The 21,459-nt window shown below is 44.7% G+C and overlaps 1 protein-coding gene across 1 annotated transcript in view; it reads left to right on the top strand.

Annotated features, from left to right (window-relative positions):
- stimate (STIM activating enhance) overlaps positions 1–21,459 on the top strand; it is a 215,133-nt gene that overhangs the window by 75,904 nt on the left and 117,770 nt on the right. The window contains exons 2-4 of the mRNA XM_078210079.1: positions 7,128–7,176; positions 16,956–17,051; positions 19,676–19,797. Coding sequence (XP_078066205.1) covers positions 7,128–7,176; positions 16,956–17,051; positions 19,676–19,797 — 267 coding nt within the window. The remainder of the gene's footprint in view (positions 1–7,127; positions 7,177–16,955; positions 17,052–19,675; positions 19,798–21,459) is intronic.

The raw sequence follows: 21,459 nt of genomic DNA, 5'->3' as shown, positions 1-21,459 counted from the left end.
GGGTGGCATTGTTGGTCAGGGAAAATGTTACAGCGGTACTCGGGCAGGATAGATTAGGGAGCTTGTCTACAGAGGCCCTATGGGTGGAGCTGAGAAACAGGAAAGGTATGACCACATTAATGGGCTTGTATTATAGACCACCCAATAGTCAGCGAGAACTGGAGGAGCAAATCAGCGGAGAGATAGCTGACAACTGCAAGAAACACAAAGTTGTGATAGTAGGGGATTTTAATTTTCCACATATAGATTGGGACTCGCATACTGTTAAAGGTTTAGACGGGGTAGAGTTTGTAAAATGTGTTCAGGAGAATTTTCTACATCAGTATATAGAGGTGCCAACTAGAGAGGATGCGATATTGGATCTCCTATTGGGAAATGAGTTAGGGCAGGTGATGGATGTGAGTGTGAGGGAACACTTTGGATCCAGTGATCATAATGCCATTAGTTTCAACCTGATCGTGGATAAGGATAGATCTGGTCCTCGGGTTGAAGTTCTGAACTGGAAAAAGGCCAAATTTGATGAAATGAGAAGGGATCTGGGAAGTGTGGATTGGCACAGGCTGTTCTCTGGTAAGGATGTAAGTGGAAAGTGGGAGGCCTTCAAAGGAGGAATTTTGAGAGTGCAGAGTTTGTATGTTCCTGTCAGGATTAAAGGCAAAGTAAATCGGAATAAGGAACCTTGGTTCTCGAGGGAGAGTGTAACACTGATTAAGAGGAAGAGAGAGTTGTATGAAATGTACAGGCAGCAAGGAACAGATCAGATGCTCGAGGAGTATAAAAAGTGCAAGAAGCTACTTAAGAGGGAAATCAGGAGGGCTAAAAGAAGACATGAGGTTGCTTTGGCAGACAGAGTGAAGGAAAATCCAAAGAGCTTCTATAGGTATGTTAGGAGCAAAAGGATAGTGAGGGATAAAATTGGTCCTCTTGAAGACCAGAGTGGTAGACTGTGTATGGAACCAAAAGAGATGGGGGAGATACTAAATGGGTTTTTTGCATCCGTATTTACTGAGGAAACGGGCATGGAGTCTACGGAAATAGGGCAAACTGGTAGGGAGGCCATGGAACCGTTACAGATTAAAGGGGAGGAGGTGCTTGCTGTCTTGAGGCAAATCAGAGTGGATAAATCCCCAGGACCGGACAGGATATTCCCACGGACCTTGAGGGAAGCTAGTGTTGAACTTGCAGGGGCCCTGGCAGACATATTTAAAATGTCAGTATTCACGGGGGAGGTGCCGGATGATTGGAGGGTGGCTCATGTTGTTCCGTTGTTTAAAAAAGGTTCCAAAAGAAATCCGGGAAATTATCGGCCAGTAAGTTTGACGTCGGTGGTGGGCAAGTTATTGGAAGGTGTGATAAGGGATAGGATCTACAAATATTTGGATAGACAGGGACTTATTAGGGAGAGTCAACATGGCTTTGTGCGTGGTAGGTCATGTTTGACCAATCTATTAGAGTTTTTCGAGGAGGTTACCAGGAAAGTGGATGAAGGGAAGGCGGTGGATGTTGTCTACCTGGATTTCAGCAAGGCCTTTGACAAGGTCCCTCATGGGAGGTTAGTTAGGAAGGTTCAGTCGCTGGGTATACATGGGGAGGTAGTAAATTGGATAAGACACTGGCTCAATGGAAGAAGCCAGAGAGTGGTTGTGGAGGATTGCTTCTCTGAGTGGAAGCCTGTGACTAGTGGTGTGCCGCAGGGATCGGTGTTGGGTCCATTGTTGTTTGTCATCTATATCAATGATCTGGATGATAATGTGGTCAATTGGATCAGCAAGTTTGCTGATGATACAAAGATTGGAGGTGTCGTGGACAGTGAGGAAGGTTTTCAAAGCTTGCAGAGGGATTTGGACCAACTAGAAAAATGGGCTGAAAAATGGCAAATGGAATTTAACGCAGACAAGTGTGAGATATTGCACTTTGGAAGGACAAACCAAAGAAGAACGTACAGGGTAAATGGTAGGACTCTGAAGAGTGCAGTTGAACAGAGGGATCTGGGAATACAGGTTCAGAGTTCCCTAAAAGTGACGTCACAGGTGGATAGGGTCGTAAAGAGTGCCTTTGGTACACTGGCCTTTATAAATCGGCTAGGGGAGAAAAAAACCAGAGGGCATGGGTTAAGGGTGAAAGGAGAAAAGTTTAAAGGGAATATTAGGGGGGGACTTCTTCACGCAGAGAGTGGTGGGAGTGTGGAATGAGCTGCCGGATAGGGTGGTGGATGCGGGGTCACTTTTAACATTTAAGAAAAACTTGGACGGGTTCATGGATGAGAGGGGTGTGGAGGAATATGGTCCAAGTGCAGGTCAGTGGGACTAGGCATAAAATGGTTCGGCACAGACAAGAAGGGCCAAAAGGCCTGTTTCTGAGCTGTAATTTTCTATGGTTCTATGGGGCAAGGTTCAACACAGATGTCAGGGGGACGTATTTTACACAGAGGGTGGTAGGGGCCTGGAATGCACTGCCAAGCAAGGTGATTGAGGCGGACACACTGGGATCGTTTAAGACTTACCTAGATATCCACATGAACAGACTGGGAATAGAGGGATACAAAAGAATGGTCTCGTTGGCACATGAGCGGCGCAGGCTTGGAGGGCCGAAGGGCCTGTTCCTGTGCTGTATTGTTCTTTGTTCTTTGTTCTTTGTTGGACTTTAACCTGGTGTTGTGAGACTTCTTACTGTGTTTACCCCAGTCCAACGCCAGCATCTCCACATCATGTCCATTAAGAGATCAGAATATGTTAATGGCAGAACAAAGGTGCAGAATCACAAATGGGGGTGGGGGGGTGGGGAACAAGATGGAAAGCAAGATTTTAGAAGTGGACAAATGAAACAGTGGGAGAAATTAAAATGAAAAATACAGTGGAACCCCGTTGTAACGCGCCCCGATTTAGCGCGAAATCGGATATGACGCGATGAATCATTGGACCCTTTTTTTTTGCTCTTTCCGGTTTCGTGATTTAGCGTGACCCCGATAACATTTGCGATAACATTTTATGGACCCCAACCATCGCGTTACAACGGGGCTCCACTGTAATAAGAATATAAAATCATAAAAATTGATAAGATAAAAAATTAAATAAAATTAATTGAGTGGAGGTGGAAGAAACTGTTCGTGCTCTGAAGTTGTTGAACTCAATGTTAAGTCCAGAAGGCTGTAAAGTGCCCAATCGGAAGGAGGTGCTGTTTCTCCAATTTGCGTTGGGCTTCACTGGAACATTGTGACAGACCAAGGACAGATATGCACACAAGAGAGCAAGATGGTGTGTTGAAATGGCAAATGACAGGAAGGTCTGGGTCCTGCTTGCAGACAGACCGAAGGTATTCTGCTATGATAGCATTCTGTTCGCTTTTCGACACACCTGCATACTGGTCTTTTGCAATTCATGCATAAAGACATCCAGATTCCCTTGCACCTTCAGAGCTCTGCAATCTCTCATCATTCACTTTTATTCTTTTACTAATTCATAATCTGTCTTATTTTCTCAAATTTACTCAATGTCCCCATATCCACCACACCCTGGGGTAGAGCATTCCACAGATTCACAATCCTTGGGAAGTAATTTCTCCTCAGCTCTGTTTTAAATCTGCTTCCCTTTATCCAAAAATTATGAACTCTCATGCTGGATTGGCCTACATGAGGAAACATCTTTTCTACATCTACCCTGTCAATCCCCTTTTAACATCTTATGTGCCTCAATTAGATCACTGTCAATTCTTCTAAACTCTGGAGAGTATCGGCCTACTCTGCTCAATCTCTCTTCATCTCTGGAATCAGAATGGTGAACCTCCTCTGAGATATCATGTACTTTTAGAAAGTTTTTATTAAGGGAATGATGTACACCAGGACTACCACACAAAGGAACTTATTTATTAGCATCACAAGTAGGCTTACATTAACACTGCAAAGAAGTTGCTGTAAAAATCCCCTAGTCGCCACAATCCGGTACCTGTTCAGGTACACTGAGGGAGAATTTAGCATGGCCAACGCACCTAACCAGCATATCTTTAGACTGTGGGAGGAAACCCAAGCAGACACAGGGAGAACGTGCAGACTCCGTTCAGACAGTGACCGAAGCTGGGAATTGAGCCAGAGTCCCTGGCGCTGTGAGACAGCAGTACTAACCACTGTGCCACCATGCTGCCCGAACTTGCTTATTTGCAGCTTGGAAATGACATTACGTCTTTGTTGCAGCAAACAACAGCAAAACGAATGGTTATTTGACTTTATAACTAGCATGATTTAAATGAAACCAACTGGAGATGATTTGCTGCAAATCAGTCTTGACCAAGGGCTGCTCCATACCACTATAGCCAAGAGCAGCTTGTGAAGACCAACTGGGCCTAGCAGAGCACACTGTGGTAAACAATGAAGCTGACAATAGTCTTCAGGGGACTTGGATTGGTAAAATTGGTAGACACATAGATAAAATTTAATGCAAAGAATTGTGAAGGCATTCATTTTGCTCGGAGAAATGGAGCAGTGATATTTATAAACTGAGAATGAATCTTAAAACAAGCCTGTGTGCATTTTCCGCTTCTCCTGAGCTTCAAAAGTAGGAAAGTAGCAAAAATTAGGGCAGGCAATATAAACCAAAGGATACATTTTAATGAGGGGTTGAAGAACAGTAAGACATGGAGTATTTGTACACAAATCTTGCGTCGGGGAAAAAACTGGGGCATGTCTCCACTACGCTTCTGAAAGTCAATAACTATCTCCTTTGTTTTAATGACATTGTTGTCGCACCATTTCACCAGATTCTCTGTCTGTTTCCTGTACTCCATCTCGTCATTGTTTGAGATCCAACCCAGCGCGATGGTGTCATCAGCAAACTTGAAAATGGAGTTGAACCGAAATTTGGCTACAGTCATAAGTGTATAAAGAGTATAGTCAAAGGCTGAGGACACAGCCTTGCGGGGCACCGGTGTTGCGGATAGTCGTGGAGGAGGTGTCATTGCCTTTTCTTACTAAAATAGTAATAATAAAAGTTTATTTTATTAGTGTCACAAGTAGGCTTACATTAACATTGCAATGAAGTTACTGTGAAAATCCCCTAGTTGCCACACTCTGGCGCCTGTTCGGGCACACTGAGGGAGACTTTAGCATGGCCAATGCACCTAACCAGCATGTCGTTCGGACGGTGGGAGGAAACCGGACCAGGAGGACATTGGGAGAACGTGCAAACTCTTCACAGACAGTGACCCAAGCCGGGAATTGAGCCCAGATCCTTGGCGCTATGAGGCAGCAGTGCTAATCACTGTACCACCTTACTGATTGCGGTCTCTGGGTTAGGAAGTCTAGGATCCAGTTGATAGGGAGGAGCCGAGCCCTCGGTCATGGAGTTTGGAATTGGGTTTTGATGGGATTATGGTGTTGAAGGCTGAGCCATAGTCAATAAATAGAAGTCTGACATAAGTATCCTTGTTATCCAGGTGTTCCAGGCTTGAATGTAGGGCCAGGGAGATGGTGTCAGTTGTGGCGATAGGTGAACTGTAATGGATCCTGGCAATCTGGGATACCGGAGTTGATGTGTCATGACTAACCTTTTGAAGTACTTCATAATGATGGATGTCAGAGCCATTAGGCGGTAGGCATTAAGGCACGCTGCGTGGCTTTTCTTTGGTACAGGGATGATGGTTGTCATCTTGAAGCAGGTAGGGACCTCAGATCGGTGTAAGGAGAGATTAAAAATGTCTACGGATACCCTGCCAGCTGGTCTGCACAGGATCTGAGTGCTCGTCCAGGTACCCCACCTGGGATAGTCACTTTCCATGGGTTAACTTTAAGAAGGCTGATCTGACATCGGCAATGGTGACCTTGGATAGCAGTATGGCCAAGGCATCCGGGGTGGATGATGTCCTCTCGCTGACCTCTTGCTCAAAACAAGCAATGAATGCATTGAGCTCATCAGGGAGGGCTGCGTTGTTGCCAGCGATTCTACACACCTTCATCTTGTAGCCTGTTACGTCATGTAGACCCTGCCATAATCAGTGGTTCTTGTGGCTTGCCAGGGACTCTAGCTTGGTCCGGTACTGTCTCTTGGCATCTTTGGTTCTCCGTAGTTTGTATCTGGATTTCTTGTATAGGTCAGGGTCACCCAAGTTGAACGCCTCAGACCTGGACTTCAGTGAGCAGTGGATGTCCCGTATATTCATGGTTTCCAGTTGGGAAATGCATAGATTTGCTTCTTTGGCACATGGTCTTCTATGCACTTAATGAAGTATGTTACTGTAGTGGCATACACATTCAGGTTGGTCACTGAATTCTTAAATATTGACCAGTCCACTGACTTGAAGCAGTTCCATAGGAGATCATCTGATTCCTCAGACTAACATTGCACAACTTTCTTTATCGGATTCTCCCACTTGTAAGCCGGGAGCAGGAATACAGCCTTGTGGCATGATTTGCCCAAGTGTGGGCAGGCAATAGAGTGGTGATACAAAAAAAGCGTGGTTATGTATATTTTTTAAAAATCAACAGATTAGGTTTTTTTTTCTTGTAAAAGGCTGAGGGTTAACCTAGTGCGGATATTTAAAATGATGGAAGGTTTTGATAGAGTGGATATAAATAAACTGTTTTCTCTTGTGAGGAAGAGCAGAACAAAAGAATATATAAGCGTCACCAAGAAATCAAAAAACTTCCTTGCCCGGAGAATGAGAAAAATATGTAACTTGCTACCATAGAAAGTGAATAGTTTAATGTAGTTAAGAAACATAAAAACATAGAAGCCAGAAGCAGGAGTAGGCCATTCGGCCCTATGAGTCTGCTCCGCCATTCATTTGGATCATGGCTGATCATCAAATTCAATATCCTGATCCCGCCTACCCCCATACCCCTTGATCCCTTTAGCCCCAAAAGCTATATCTAATTTCTTTTTGAAATCACACAAGTTAGATGAACGAATGAGGGAAAAGGCAATAGAAGGTTACAATGGCATATTTAAAAGAGCAAGGATGAGAGGGGGATCAAGTAGAGCATACATGCCATCTTGGGCTGAATGACCTGTGTACCAAATTTCCTCGAGTCCTATGTAAGTGAGATTACATTTATACCTGCAAAACAATCAGCTTTTGTTGAATTAAATAGAGGAATTTAGAATACGTTTGAAATTGATACATTGCTTTGTTTCTTGCAGTGAAACGTTTCCGTGAGCCGCAGTATGAGAGACGACCGTGGAAGATATGGTAAGTATTGATGGAAAATCATGTCTCTCAAATTTGATTGAGTTTTTTGAAGGGGTAGATGAGGGCAGTGCAGTTAATTGTGTACATGGACTTTAGCAAGGTCTTTGACAAGGTACTGCATGGTAGGTTGTTGCATAAGGTGAAATCTCACAGGATCCAGGGTGAGGAAGCCAAATGGATACAAAATTGGCTGGATGACAGAAGAGGGTTGTTTTTCAAACTGGAGGCCTGTGACCAGCGGTGTGCCTCAGGGACCTCTCATCCAAATCATTAATATAAATGACAAATAACAGTGGACCCAGCACTGATCCCTGAGGCACATCGCTGGTCAGAGGCCTCCAGTTTGAAAAACAACCCGCTACAGCCACCCTCATCAATTTTGTCTTTTAAAAAGCACTTAGACAGTTACATGGGTAAGATGGGTATAGAGGGATGTGGGCCAGATGTGGGCAATTGGGATTAGCTTAGTGGTTTAAAAAAAGAAGGCGGTATGGACAAGTTGAGTAGAAGGGCCTCTTTCCATGCTGTTAAACCTCTGTGACTCTATGATAGGTTGTTAAAACAATCATTCCTGTTGATCTGTTCTTACCCCATTTAAATTGGCTTTCCCCCAGTTAAGTATTCTGACTCTGGATTGTTGTTCTTGTCCATAGCCAGCCTAAGCATTGTGATATAATGATAAATGTTGCCCTATTGCTATTTTGTCCAGTTGGCCCAACTCATTCCCAAGAACCAGGTCCAGCAGTGACCCCTTCCTAGTTAGACTGGAAACATTCTAGTGCAGAAAATTTTCTTGGACACAAATGTGACTAGCCACTTATTTTAATCCCACTTTCTAGCACCTGGTCCATAGCCTTGCAGGTTACAGCACTTCACATACAAATCCACATACCTTTTCAAGAATTTTAACATTTCAGCTTCAACCACCAACTTGGGCAGTGAATTCTAAAAGCTCGCTACCCTCTGGGTGAAAAGGTCTTATCTCATGTCCCCTATAATCTTATACGTTAAATCTATGCTTCTGATAATTGACACCTCAGTTTGGAGAAATATTTCTGCTTGTGGGAGAGATGAGAACTATAGGACATAGAACATTACAGCGCAGTACAGGCCCTTCGGCCATCGATGTTGCGCCGACCAGTGGAACCAATCTAAAGCCCCTCTAATCTACACTATTCCAATATCATCCATATGTTTATCTAATAACGATTTGAATGCTCTTAATGTTGACGAGTCCACTACTGCTGCAGGCAGGGCATTCCACGCCCTTACTACTCTCTGAGTAAAGAACCTACCTCTAACATCTGTCCTATATCTATCACCCCTCAATTTAAAGCTATGTCCCCTCGTGCTAGCCATCACCATCCGAGGAAAAAGGCTCTCACTATCCGCCCTATCTAATCCTCTGATCATCTTGTATGCCTCTATTAAGTCACCTCTTAACCTTCTTCTCTCTAACGAAAACAACCTCAAGCCCCTCAGCCTTTCCTCATACAATTTTCCCACCATACCAAGCAACATCCTGGTAAATCTCCTCTGCACCCTTTCCAACACTTCCACATCTTTCCTATAATACGGCGACCAGAACTGTACGCAATACTCCAAATGCGGCCGGACCAGAGTTTTGTACAGTTGCAGCATGACCTCCTGGCTCCGAAACTCAATCCCTCTACCAATAAAAGCTAACACACCGTATGCCTTCTTAACAACCCCATCAACCTGGGTGCCAACTTTCAGGGATCTATGCACATGGACACCCAGATCCCTCTGTTCATCCAGACTACCAAGTATCTTACCATTAGCCCAGTACTCTGTATTCCTGTTACTCCTTCCAAAGTGAATCACCTCACACTTTTCCGCATTAAACTCCATTTGCCACCTCTCAGCCCAGCTCTGCAGCTTATCTATGTCTCTTTGTAACCTGCCACTTCCCTCTGCACTGTCTACAACTCCACCGACTTTAGTGTCATCCGCAAATTTACTAATCCATCCTTCCACGCCCTCATCCAGGTCATTAATAAAAATGACAAACAGCAGTGGCCCCAAAACAGATCCTTGCGGTACACCACGAGTAACTGAACTCCAGGATGAATATTTCCCATCAACCACCACCCTTTGTTTTCTTACAGCTAGCCAATTCCTGATCCAAACCACTAAATCACCCTCAATCCCATGTGTCCATATTTTCTGCAAAAGCTTACCATGGGGAACCTTATCAAATGCTTTGCTGAAATCCATGTACACCACATCAACCGTTTTACCCTCATCCACCTCTTTGGTCACCTTCTCAAAGAACTCAATAAGGTTTGTGAGGCACGACCTACCCTTCACAAAACCGTGCTGACGATCCCTAATCAAATTATTCCTTTCTAGGTGATTATAAATCCTATCTCTTATAATCCTTTCCAATACTTTGCCCACAACAGAAGTAAGGCTCACCGGTCTATAATTACCAGGGTTGTCCCTACTCCCCTTCTTGAACAAGGGGACAACATTTGCTATCCTCCAGTCTTCTGGCACTGTTCCTGTAGACAATGACGACACAAAGATCAAAGCCAAAGTGCAATCTCCTCTCTAGCCTCCCAGAGAATCCTAGGATAAATCCCATCTGGCCCAGGGGACTTATCTATTTTTACCCTTTCCAGAATTGCTAACACCCCCTCCTTATGAACATCAATCCCGTCCAGTCCAACAGCCTGCATCTCAGTACTCCCCTCGACAACACTGTCCCTCTCCAGTGTGAATACCGACGAAAAATATTCATTTAGTGCCTCTCCTATCTCTTCAGACTCCACGCACAACTTCCTATTCCTGTCCTTGACTGTCCCTAATCTTACCCTAGTCATTCTTTTACTCCTGACATACCTATAGAAAGCTTTAGGGTTTTCCTTGATCCTACCCACCAAAGACTTCTCATGTCCCCTCCTGGCTCTTCTTAACTCTTTCTTTAGGTCCTTCCTGGCTAACTTGTAACTCTCAAGCGTCCTAACTGAGCCTTCACGTCTCATCTTAACATAAGTCTCCTTCTTCCTCTTCACAAGAGATTCAACCTCCTTAGTCAACCACGGTTCCCTCACACGTCTGCTTCCTCCCTGCCTGACAGGTACATATTTATCAAGGAGGAGCTGTTCCTTGAACAAGTTCCACATTACAATTGTGCCCATCCCCTGCAGTTTCCTTCCCCAACCTATGCCAGCTAAATCTCGCCTAATCGCATCATAACCCCCACGACTTGCCTGGACTTGCAAAATCTCACTAACTGTCCTGTCTGGAGACAATACACATCTCTTTAACCTCTGCTTAATGCTCTCTCCACTCACATTGTCTGTACCTTTAAGACTTGATTAGCTGTAAAGACTTGCATTCCAATTATTATTCTGTAAATTGAGTTTGTGTCTTTATATGCCCTGTTTGTGAACAGATCTCCCACTCACCTGACAAAGGAGCAGCACTCCGAAAGCTAGTGGCATTTGCTACCAAATAAACCTGTTGGACTTTAACCTGGTGTTGTGAGACTTCTTACTTCTTTGACAGAGCCAGTTTTGTATCCACCTTGCCAGCTCACCTCTGATCCCATGCGACTTCACCTTCTGCACCAGTCTGCCATGAAGGACCTTGTCAAAAGCCTTACTGAAGTCCATGTAGACAACATCCACTGCCCTACCCTCATCATTCATCTTCATCACTTCCTCTCAAAACCCGATCAAGTTAGTGAGACATGACCTCCCCTTCACAAAACGTCCTCTTCTGTCTCGTCTAAAACAGCGATATCCCAGAATGTTAAGCTGTCAATCCTGTCCCTCCTTTAACCACGTCTGTGATAGCAACAACATCATAATTCCATGCATACTCCAAGCTCTACATTCATTCGTTTTACCTGTTATACTTCTTGCATTGAAGTAAATATAGTCCAAGCCTCCAGTCCTCTTGAGCTCAGCAACCTCTCCCCGACTGCTCTTCCTCTTAGCTATATTTGCCTTAGTCTCAAGTTCTTTCCCCGGTCTTTGTGCTTACTGACCTGCTGTTCCGATTCCCACCCCCTTGCCAGACCAGTTTAAACCCTCCCAAACAATACTAGCAAAACTCCCGTGCAGGATATTGTTCCCCCTTCAGTTCAGGTGCAACCCATCCATCACTGTAGTATGTTATGGAAATTAATTTATGCTATAAATTAAGAACATAAGAACTAGGAGCAGGAGTAGGCCATCTGGCCCCTTGAGCCTGCTCCGCCATTCAATAAGATCATGGCTGATCTTTTTGTGGACTCAGCTCCACTTACCCGCCTGCTCACCATAACCCTTAATTCCTTTACTGTTCAAAAATTTATCCTTGCCTTAAAAACATTCAATGAGGTAGCCTCAACTGCTTCACTGGGCAGGGAATTCCACAGATTCACAACCCTTTGTGTGAAGAAGTTATTCCTCAACATAGTCCTAAATCTGCTTCCCCTTATTTTGAGGCTATGCCCCCTAGTTCTAGTTTCACCTGCCAGTGGAAACAACTTCCCTGCTTCTATCTTATCTGTTCCCATATTAAATTAATAGAATACTTTCCAGCAACTGTTTAAACTACTGCCCCAGTTTAAGGGGGGATATTTTAAAACTTACCAATTACCTACCTTCTCACACAATTAATACCTTTAGGTTTCAGCTCTCACTTGCTGTCTCTGGCTCACTCTCTTGGACGACTGCAGAACAGTACTTCATCCTTCACTTAGCAAATCCCTGGATTTAAGCACTCTGACTTGCTGAAAACACACTGGGTGGGATTTTACGAGATTTTATTCTCAGCGTCCAGCTAGTCTGAAAATGGGAGAGTTGCAGATCCGTTTTTTTCTCGCCCAGTCTTATGCACTCTGTCTCTGAAAAGATAGGCTAGTCAGTTTCTAGCCAGAGAGGCTGTGGGTGAGGCTTAAGTCACCAGCCAGCCTGCAGTGGGAGGTATTGCCATGTGCAGGCCTCTGATGCTGCACATGTGCATTAGCAGTAGCAGGGGTCTGACAGACAGAACGAACGCTGTCAGGCCCCTGCTACTGCAGGCAGCCCCCTCCCCTTGCAATCGCGAGGGCGCAGGGTGCAGTGCCCGCCGCCCAGACCGACTGTGGCCTCCCTCCCTCCCCCATCGATCACACTGCCCGGTGGACAGTGCCATGGTGCCCAGATGCCAGAGTGGCACTGCCAATTTGGCACTGCTCAAGGGGCATCCCTACTTGCACTATGCCTCTCCGGGGGGCCTCGATGGCCTTTCCGGTTCTACTGGCGAAGCCAACACGACTGTTCTCCTCCATTCATGGGGAGCAGGTGTTTTCCTTTCCTGGCGAGGCCATAAAGGCAAGCGAGCCTGGACGATTGAGTGGCGGGTTCGCGAAACACATTTAAATAAATTAATCAGTGCCTCGCCCGTTTCCGGTGATAATCTGATCGCGCCAGAAATCTGGGTGTCATAAAATCGTGATGGGCACCATTCCCGCTAGCCGCTTTATGCCCGATTTTACAACATTTTCCCGCCACAAAGGGGACGCAAAGAGATCCCACTCTCTTTCTGTCAGCCACTCCACCCAGCTTTCCCCACCTCCTTCCAGGCATAAAGCAGCCTTGTACCCACCCTGCAGAGTCACTGTTTTCTGCTTTTCTATCTTTGACCCCACCCTACCTGCTGAACCAAATAAACAGAATTGTTGTTGGATATTGTTGTATGAAATGTACAGGCAGCAAGGAACAGATCAGATGCTCGAGGAGTATAAAAAGTGCAAAAGCTACTTAAGAGGGAAATCAGGAGGGCTAAAAGAAGACATGAGGTTGCTTTGGCAGACAGAGTGAAGGAAAATCCAAAGAGCTTCTATAGGTATGTTAGGAGCAAAAGGATAGTGAGGGATATAATTGGTCCTCTTGAAGATCAGAGTGGTAGACTGTGTATGGAACCAAAAGAGATGGGGGAGATACTAAATGGTTTTTTTGCATCCGTATTTACTGAGGAAACGGACATGGAGTGAACGGAAATAGGGCAAACAGGTAGGGAGGTCATGGAACCTTTACAGATTAACGGGGAGGAGGTGCTCGCTGTCTTGAGGCAAATCAGAGTGGATAAATCCCCAGGACCGGACAGGGTATTCCCACGGACCTTGAGGGAAGCTAGTGTTGAACTTGCAGGGGCCCTGGCAGACATATTTAAAATGTCAGTATTTACGGGGGAGGTGCCGGAAGATTGGAGGGTGGCTCATGCTGTTCCGTTGTTTAAAAAAGGTTCCAAAAGAAATCCGGGAAATTATAGGCCAGTAAGTTTGACGTTGGTGGTGGGCAAGTTATTGGAAGGTGTGATAATGGATAGGATCTACAAATATTTGGATAGGCAGGGACTTATTAGGGAGAGTCAACATGGCTTTGTGCGTGGTACGTCATGTTTGACCAACCTATTCGAGTTTTTCAAGGAGGTTACCAGGAAAGTGGATGAAGGGAAGGCGGTGGATGTTGTCTACCTGGATTTCAGCAAGGCCTTTGACAAGGTCCCTCATGGGAGGTTAGTTAGGAAGGTTCAGTCGCTGGGTATACATGGGGAGGTAGTAAATTGGATTAGACACTGGCTCAATGGAAGAAGCCAGAGAGTGGTTGTGGAGGATTGCTTCTCTGAGTGGAGGCCTGTGACTAGTGGTGTGCCGCAGGGATCGGTGTTGGGTCCATTGTTGTTTGTCATCTATATCAATGATCTGGATGATAATGTGGTCAATTGGACCAGCAAGTTTGCTGATGATACAAAGATTGGAGGTGTAGTGGACAGTGAGGAAGGTTTTCAAAGCTTGCAGAGGGATTTGGACCAACTAGAAAAATGGGCTGAAAAATGGCAAATGGATTTTAATGATGTGGAGATGCCGGCGTTGAACTGGGGTAAGCACAGTAAGAAGTCTCACAACACCAGGTTAAACAACAGGTTTATTTGGTAGCAAATACCATAAGCTTTCAGAGCACAGCTCCTTCGTCAGATGGAGTGGATATCTGTTCTCCAACAGTGCACAGACACAGAAATCAAGTTACAGAATACTAATTAGAGTGCAAATCTCTACAGCCAGCCAGGTCTTAAAGGTACAGATAATGTGGGTGGAGGGAGCATTCAACACAGGTTAAAGAGATGTGTATTGTCTCCAGACAGAACAGCTAGTGAGATTCTACAAGCCCAGGAGGCAAGCTGTGGGGGTTACTGATAATGTGACATAAATCCAACATCCCGGTTTAGGCCGTCCTCATGTGTGTGGAACTTGGCTATCAGTTTCTGCTCAGCGACTCTGCGCTGTCGTGTGTCGTGAAGGCCGCCTTGGAGAACGCTTACCTGAAGATCCAAGGCTGAATGCCCGTGACTGCTGAAGTGCTCCCCCACAGGAAGAGAACAGTTTTGCCTGGTGATTGTCGAGCGGTGTTCATTCATCCGTTGTCGTAGCGTCTGCATGGTTTCCCCAATGTACCATGCCTCGGGACATCCTTTCCTGCAGCGTATGGATACGCTGCAGGAAAGGATGTCCCGAGGCATGGTACATTGGGGAAACCATGCAGACGCTACGACAACGGATGAATGAACACCGCTCGACAATCACCAGGCAAAACTGTTCTCTTCCTGTGGGGGAGCACTTCAGCAGTCACGGGCATTCAGCCTTGGATCTTCAGGTAAGCGTTCTCCAAGGCGGCCTTCACGACACACGACAGCGCAGAGTCGCTGAGCAGAAACTGATAGCCAAGTTCCGCACACATGAGGACGGCCTAAACCGGGATGTTGGATTTATGTCACATTATCAGTAACCCCCACAGCTTGCCTCCTGGGCTTGTAGAATCTCACTAGCTGTTCTGTCTGGAGACAATACACATCTCTTTAACCTGTGTTGAATGCTCCCTCCACCCACATTATCTGTACCTTTAAGACCTGGCTGGCTGTAGAGATTTGCACTCTAATTAGTATTCTGTAACTTGATTTCTGTGTCTGTGCACTGTTGGAGAACAGATATCCACTCCATCTGACGAAGGAGCTGTGCTTTGAAAGCTTATGGTATTTGCTACCAAATAAACCTGTTGGACTTTAATCTGGTGTTGTGAGACTTCTTAAAATGGAATTTAACGCAGACAAGTGTGAGATATTGCACATTGGAAGGACATAGAACATAGAACAGTACAGCACAGAACAGGCCCTTCGGCCCACGATGTTGTGCCGAGCTTTATCTGAAACCAAGATCAAGCTATCCCACTCCCTATCATCCTGGTGTGCTCCATGTGCCTATCCAATAACCGCTTAAATGTTCCTAAAGTGTCTGACTCCACTATCACTGCAGGCAGTCCATTCCACACCCCAACCACTCTCTGCGTAAAGAACCTACCTCTGATATCCGTCCTGTATCTCCCACCACGAACCCTATAGTTATGCCCCCTTGTAATAGCTCCATCCACCCGAGGAAATAGTCTTTGAACGTTCACTCTATCTATCCCCTTCATCATTTTATACACCTCTATTAAGTCTCCCCTCAGCCTCCTCCGCTCCAGAGAGAATAGCCCTAGCTCCCTCAACCTTTCCTCATATGACCTACCCTCCAAACCAGGCAGCATCCTGGTAAATCTCCTCTGCACTCCTTCCAGCGCTTCCACATCCTTCCTATAGTGAGGTGACCAGAACTGCACACAATATTCCAAATGTGGTCTCACCAAGGTCCTGTACAGTTGCAGCATAACCCCACGGCTCATAAACTCCAACCCCCTGTTAATAAAAGCTAACACACTACAGGCCTTCTTCACAGCTCTATCCACTTGACTGGCAACCTTTAGAGATCTGTGGATATGGACCCCAAGATCTCTCTGTTCCTCCACAGTCTTCAGAACCCTAAATGGTAAATGGTGGGACCCTGAAGAGTGCAGTTGAACAGAGGGATCTGGGAATACAGGTACAGAATTCCCTAAAAGTGACGTCACAGGTGGATAGGGTCATAAAGAGTGCCTTTGGTACATTGGCCTTTATAAATCGGAGTATCGAGTATAAAAGTTGGAGTGTTATGGTAAGGTTATATAAGGCATTGGTGAGGCCAAATTTGGAGTATTGTGTACAGTTTTGGTCACCTGGTTACAGGAAGGATGTAAATAAGGTTGAAAGAGTGCAGAGAAGGTTCACAAGCATGTTGCCGGGACTTGAGAAGCTGAGTTACAGAGAGAGATTGAATAGGTTTGGACTTTATTCCCTGGAGCGTAGAAGATTGAGGGGAGATTTGATAGAGGTGTATAAGATTTTGATGGGTATAGATAGAGTGAATGCAAGCAGGCTTTTTCCGCTGAGGCTAGGGGAGAAAAAAAACCAGAGGGCATGGGTTAAGGGTGAAAGGAGAAAAGTTTAAAGGGAATATTAGGGGGGGGCTTCTTCACGCAGAGAGTGGTGGGAGTGTGGAATGAGCTGCCGGATAAAGTGGTAAATGCGGGGTCACTTTTAACATTTAAGAAAAACTTGGACGGGTTCATGGATGAGAGGGGTGTGGAGGGATATGGTTCAAGTGCAGGTCAGTGGGACTAGGCAAAAAATGGTTCGGCACAGACAAGAAGGGCCAAAAGGCCTGTTTCTGAGCTGTAATTTTCTATGCTTCTATATTGCTGCCAGAATTTCTAATTATTGCAGTTATTAAAGATCTCCAAATCACTGTACATACAGGCTTCCGATCCTTGGCATGCTTGTGATTCTGCTGCAGTGTTTTTAACTACAGTGATCCTCAGTCTATTTTCTAAACATTAATCAATATTTAATAATTGAACTTGTTGCTTTTGCAGGTTCTTGGATACTTCCAAGCAGGCAATTGGGATGCTCTTTATCCACTTTGCCAATGTCTATTTATCTGACCTGACTGAAGAGGACCCGTGCTCACTGTGAGTTATATCATATATTTGCAATGTTGCAATTTTTCAAAAGCCTTAAATCTCGATTTTTGATTCAGATGTATTCAGAGACCCTGCTCAGAATAATCAACCATGAGTTTTAAAATTTACAAATACAAGTGGTGACCTTTATTTAGAGTAGGAGCAGGGTCACTGTTCACTACCCGTCACTCACTGCTGATTGTCATTTTCTGCTGCTCAAAGTTTATCCGTCGCCACTGCTCCTTACTCACTTTCACTTTGTTATTCACTGATTACCATTGATTATTGTCACTTCCTGCCATTTATAAATGCACATAACATGCCCAGGTGCTTTACAAGGTGTGAATCAAACAAAATTTGAACATTTTCATCACTGTTGTGGGCAGTGCATTAAAAGTAGTTTTTCCTCCCATCTCTGCACCCAAACTTTAGCCAAAACTTTAAATCTGTTTTCCATGGATCTTGCCCCATTAGCTAATGGGAATAGCTCATAGAATCCCTACAGTACAGAAGGAGGCCATTCGGCCCATCAAGTTTGTACCGACCACAATCCCACCCAGGCCTATTCCCGTAGCCCTAACATTTACCCTGCTAATCTCCCTGACACTAGAGTCAATTTAGCATGGCCAATCAATCTAACCTGCACATCTTTGAACTGTATCTTTGTCTACCTGTCATAATATTATACACCTCTTTTCAAATCTCCCTTCGATCTCCTTACTCAGAGGAACAGCCCAAGTCTTTCCAACCTTTATTCTTTCAATGTCGATGTTCCTGGCATTGTCCATCCCTAATTGCCCTTGAGAAAGTGGTGCTGAGTTGCCTTTTTGAACTACTACAGTTTAGGTGCACCAATGCTGTGAGGGAGCGAGTTCCAGGATTTTCACCCACTGACAGTGAAGGAGTGGCAATGTACATAGAACATAGAACATAGAAAGCCACAGCACAAACAGGCCCTTCGGCCCACAGGTTGCGCCGATCACATCCCCACCTCTAGGCCTATCTATAGCCCTCAATCCCATTAAATCCCATGTACTCATCCAGAAGTCTCTTAAAAGACCCCAACGAGTTTGCCTCCACCACCACCGACGTCAGCCGATTCCACTCACCCACCACCCTCTGAGTGAAAAACTTACCCCTGACATCTCCTCTGTACCTACCCCCCAGCACCTTAAACCTGTGTCCTCTCGTAGCAACCATTTCAGCCCTTGGAAATAGCCTCTGAGAGTCTACCCTATCCAGACCTCTCAACATCTTGTAAACCTCTATCAGGTCACCTCTCATCCTTCGTCTCTCCAGGGAGAAGAGACCAAGCTCCCTCAACCTATCCTCATAAGGCATGCCCCCCAATCCAGGCAACATCCTTGTAAATCTCCTCTGCACCCTTTCAATGGCTTCAATATCTTTCCTGTAATGAGGTGACCAGAACTGCGCGCAGTACTCCAAGTGGGGTCTAACCAGGGTCCTATAAAGCTGCAGCACAATGTAGTTCTAAGTCAAGATGGTATGTGGCTTGAAAGGGAACTTCTAATTTTTGTAATATATTAATGACATCGCTGGCTGGCCTAGCTATTACCGCCCATCCCTAATTGAACTCCAGGTCAAGATGTTGTGTGGCTTAAAAGGAAACTTCTAATTTTTTGTTTACATATTAGTTAATGGGATGTGGGCATTGCTGGCTGGGCTAGCTATTACTACCCATCCTTAATTGAACTGAATGGCTTGCGAGGCCATTTCAGAGGGCATTTTAGAGTGAACTACATTGCTATGGGTCTAGAGTCACTAACCAGGTAAAAACAATAGATTTCCTTCCCGAGTGAACAAAATGGATTGTCACAACAATCGACAATGGTTTCATGATCAATAGTTAATTCCATATTTTTGTAGATTTCAAATTTCATCATGCCATGATGGAATTACCCTGGAACTCTAGATTATAAACTCAGTGACAATACGACTATGCCGCCACCTTTGCAAGTGATGGTGTTCCCAGGTGTCTACTACCCATATTCTTATACCTGATAGGGAAGTTGTGTGTTACGTGGAAACATAGAAACTAGAAGCAGGAGTAGGCCATTCGGCTCTTTGAGCCTGCTCCGCCATTCGTTTTGATCATGGCTGATCATCAAATTCAATATCCTGATTCCCTCCTTCCCTCCATATCCCTTGATCCCTTTAGCCCCAAGAGCTATATCTAATTTCTTCTTGAAATCAAACAACGTTTTGACCTCAACTACTTTCTGTGGTAGTGAATTCCACACATTCATCACCCTCTGGGTGAAGAAATTTCCCTTCACCTTAGTCCTAAAATGTTTATCCCTTATCCTCAAACTATGACCCCTAGTTCTGGACTCCCCCACCATTGAGAACATTCTTTCTGAATCTACCCTGTCTAATCCTATTAGAATTTTATAAGTTTCTATGAGATCCCCTTACTCTTCTGATCTTCAATGAATACAGTCCTAACGCACTTGGTCTCTTCTCATAGGACAGACCAGTTTGGAAGGTGGTATCGAAGACTGCTTTTGAGTTGCCACTGTGCATCTTGTAGATAATACACACTGCTGCCACTATGAGTTGGCTGAATTGAAGCTTTGTGTTTCACAACTGACATTTTACTTTTCCTGTTTGAGGTATCTGATTAATTTCCTGCTGGATGCCACTCTGGGAATGCTTCTAATCTACGCTGGAGTGCGAATTGTGGGTGTCCTTGTGGAATGGCGACACTGGGAGTCTCTTCGTTTTGGAGAGTATGGTGAGAAGAATTAATTGCTTTTGTTTTTACCTTTCTGACCCTTAGCCTTTTTATTCCCCACATTGAAGGCACAGTCTGGGATTTTTGTACTTGTGTAGTGTCTGACGCAACACAATAGGAAACAGCTGCTGTTTGGCCTCCTGGTTGAAGGTAAGTTACTTGATGCAGTGTGTGATGGCTCAATGGTGTGTGTTAGAAGCGTCACACATTATGATACATCATTGGTCTAAATATGACTGATGACTATATCTACCAAAGTTTGTGATGGAGCTTGGATTAAATTGTTAAACAAATTCTGCACAATTTCAAAGAACAGCTGTGTGGTTCAGTTCAAAGAGACCGACTAAACCAGCAGTGAGATGGAATTCTTGATTGGAAAGATGCAGCTGAAACAACACTAAGCTCAATATTATCCTTGTAGCCTTTCAACCACATCCATTCCCTTCAGTGAACTCCTGGGACAGGTGAATCTTACACCGTGAATATCATGAGATACTGGGCCAGTTAAATATTGCACCCTGTGGACAGACGCCAATGGTGCATGCGAGTACATGCTGCAGTCGTGTTTTTGCTTTGAATTGAATCATTCCTTGCCAATCACGTAGAAGGCAAACCTGAAATGGATATGCTGAGGATTTGGTTATATCTATATATGGTGATAAAAGTCAGATCTACTTAGTCATAGAGGTTTACTAAGCTCGTCACAATTGCCTGCGTTTGGTCCATATTCCTCTATACCCATGTTACCTATGTAACTGTCTAAACACGTTTTAAGAGACAAAATTGTACCCGCCACTACTACTATCTCTGGCAGCTCGTTCCAGACACTCACCACCCTCTGTGAAAAAATTGCCCCTCTGGACACTTTTGTACCTCTCACCATAAACCAATGCCCTCTAGTTTTAGACTCCCCTACCTTTGGGAAAAGATGTTGACTATCAACATTATCTATGCCCCTCATTATTTTATAGATCTCTATAAGATCACCTCTAAGCCTCCTACGCTCCAGGGAAAAAAGCCCCAGTCTATCCAGCCTGTCCTTATAACTCAAACCATCAAGTGTCAGTAGCATCCGAGTAAATCTTTTCTGCACTCTTTCTGGTTTAATAATATCCTTTCTATAATAGGGTGACCAGAACTGTACACAGTATTCCAAATGTGGCCTTACCGATGTCTTGCACAACTTCAACAAGATGTCCTAACTCCTGTATTCAATGTTCTGACCAATGAAACCAAGCATGCTGAATTCTTTCTTCACCACTCTGTCCACCTGTGACTCCACTTTCAAGGCGCTATGAACTTGCACCCCTGGATCTCGTTGCTCTATAACTCTCCGCAGCGCCATACGATACTTGGGCGCAAGCACTTCACAAAATACATCAATGATTTGGATGTGGAGATTAAATGTAATATTTCCAAGTTTGCAGGTAACAAAAACTCTTACTGAGGTCTATAAAATAATGAGGGGCATAGATCAGTGAGATAGTCAACATCTTTTCCCAAAGATAGAGGAATCTAAAGCTAGAGGACATAGGTTTAAGGTGAGAGTCATAGTCACAGAGGTTTACAGCATGGAAACAGGCCCTCTGGCCCAACTTGTCCATGCCGCCCTTTTTTTTAAAAACCCCTAAGCGAGTCCCAATTGCCCGCAATTGGCCCATG

This window comes from Mustelus asterias, chromosome 3 (genome assembly GCF_964213995.1).
Source record: "Mustelus asterias chromosome 3, sMusAst1.hap1.1, whole genome shotgun sequence".
Lineage (NCBI taxonomy): Eukaryota > Metazoa > Chordata > Chondrichthyes > Carcharhiniformes > Triakidae > Mustelus > Mustelus asterias.
This window is presented reverse-complemented; position numbering and strand designations above follow the sequence as displayed.